This window comes from Formica exsecta, unplaced genomic scaffold, assembly GCF_003651465.1.
Source record: "Formica exsecta isolate Colony F162 unplaced genomic scaffold, ASM365146v1 scaffold809, whole genome shotgun sequence".
Lineage (NCBI taxonomy): Eukaryota > Metazoa > Arthropoda > Insecta > Hymenoptera > Formicidae > Formica > Formica exsecta.
Genome location: NW_021853580.1, coordinates 25,050 through 26,738, shown reverse-complemented (window position 1 = coordinate 26,738; position 1,689 = coordinate 25,050). Strand labels below are relative to the sequence as shown.

Genomic DNA, 1,689 nt, shown 5'->3' with positions numbered 1-1,689 from the left:
CAATAAAACAGCGCGAGAGAAAATAAACTCAATACAATCAATACAAGACGACGTCGGAAGACGGACTGAATGGAAGAGCGAATAAAAAGCCTGAAAAGGGCTAGATAAAAGCAAAAAATGCATCCAGCGTTCTTCGTAAAGTGATACATCCCCTACTCTAAAATGTTTAATCGAGACAATGTCTATCCCGGTATGTCCGTCACAAAGTGTCTGACTGTTCGTGAGGTAGTTTTGAAAGAAGTGAAGTGAAAAAAGTATAAAAATGGCTCAAGAGATGATTGATATGTCGCGGCAAGCAACCAAATTTTATCAAAAGATATTAGATACTGCAAAGGCTATATTTTTACCGTGGGTACGTAGTTTTGTGGTACGTCTTTACGATAAACCATTACAAATAAAAATGAAAGAAACCTGCCACAACCTGCTACAAATAGCAGAAAAGGACAGAGAACAAGCAGAAAAATTGCTAAAGCGTCTAAAATTTGCGTACCAAGCACCAAAGAAGACGAGGGCTAATTGACGGTCTAGGAACGATAGCCAAAACACTCTTCGGCACAATGGACGCAGACGACGAAAAAATTATAAAAGAGCAATTAAATCTCATGCAAAAAAAACATCAAACGCTGCAGCACGCGATGAAAAATCAGATTAAACTGTGCACTTATTATGTACATGTTATATAACAATCATATCCCGGTTTGCTGGGTTTCAATTTATGCAGTACAGTTCGAGAAAATTGAACTAAAATATATTATATATGGATGTACATATATTATACATATAATTTTGAATACGATGATAAACCTTTATCATCGACAATATATCGGTATAATTGATATGATTGAGGACTAATGAGTAATATATAAACTTCTTCACTATAAATGTGAATGTTTATATATTCTTATGATATAAGTATGCACATATTAAAATTTACATTTATGTATATAAATATTAATATAAATATTTATAAGTGCAAACACATAAATTCTCTGTCCGCACAACCTTGCAACAAAATTTTATGATTGTTACAATATTTTGGATATTTATAATATAGAAAGGGCTCCTCCATCGTCCATTTTCGTGAGAACGCAACCAAAATATTTTATTTATTATTTTCATATCTGCGATTATAATTTGCAAGCGAGATTGAGGCATCTTTTTTCTGGCCAATATTGTTACGAGTATCAGGATAGATTTTTTTTATTCATAATTTCTTATCATTTTTAAAAAGGCAGCAGTTTATTGCTTGCTATAATATTACAAAACCGTTTCCTCATACTATTTACATCCTTGGAGTGTTTTTTCTTATAAGGATTGCCTCCTAATAACGAAGATGTATATATTTTTTCTCTTTAGCTACTAACTTGTAAATACACAGCCTGATAGACTATTATATACGCAAAATTTGGTGCCATTAAAAAAAGAAAAAATACATCGCCAGTAATAATAATTCCTTCCAATAATTTGTAAGCTTTTATTACTATATATAATTGGTTGCAATCATATGAAGGAATACCAGATATTGCACACTTAGTCTTTCAAAAACGGAAATTTCTTTAAATTTCATCTGGAATAATTGTTTTTTAATAACCAGAATATTCATGCACAAACCACATGATATATGAAATATTTTTTAAACCAACCAGCACACGAATAAAAATCGCCTCTGGGACAAAATGTTATTTTTTT

General features: G+C 31.5%; 1 protein-coding gene across 1 annotated transcript in view; it reads left to right on the top strand.

The window, feature by feature from the left end:
• The first annotated feature begins 262 nt into the window (after positions 1 to 262).
• Positions 263 to 1,689, top strand: part of LOC115244319 (uncharacterized protein K02A2.6-like) — a 5,519-nt gene continuing 4,092 nt past the window's right edge. The window contains exon 1 of the mRNA XM_029821879.1: positions 263 to 352. Within this exon, the coding sequence (XP_029677739.1) occupies positions 263 to 352 (90 nt within the window). The remainder of the gene's footprint in view (positions 353 to 1,689) is intronic.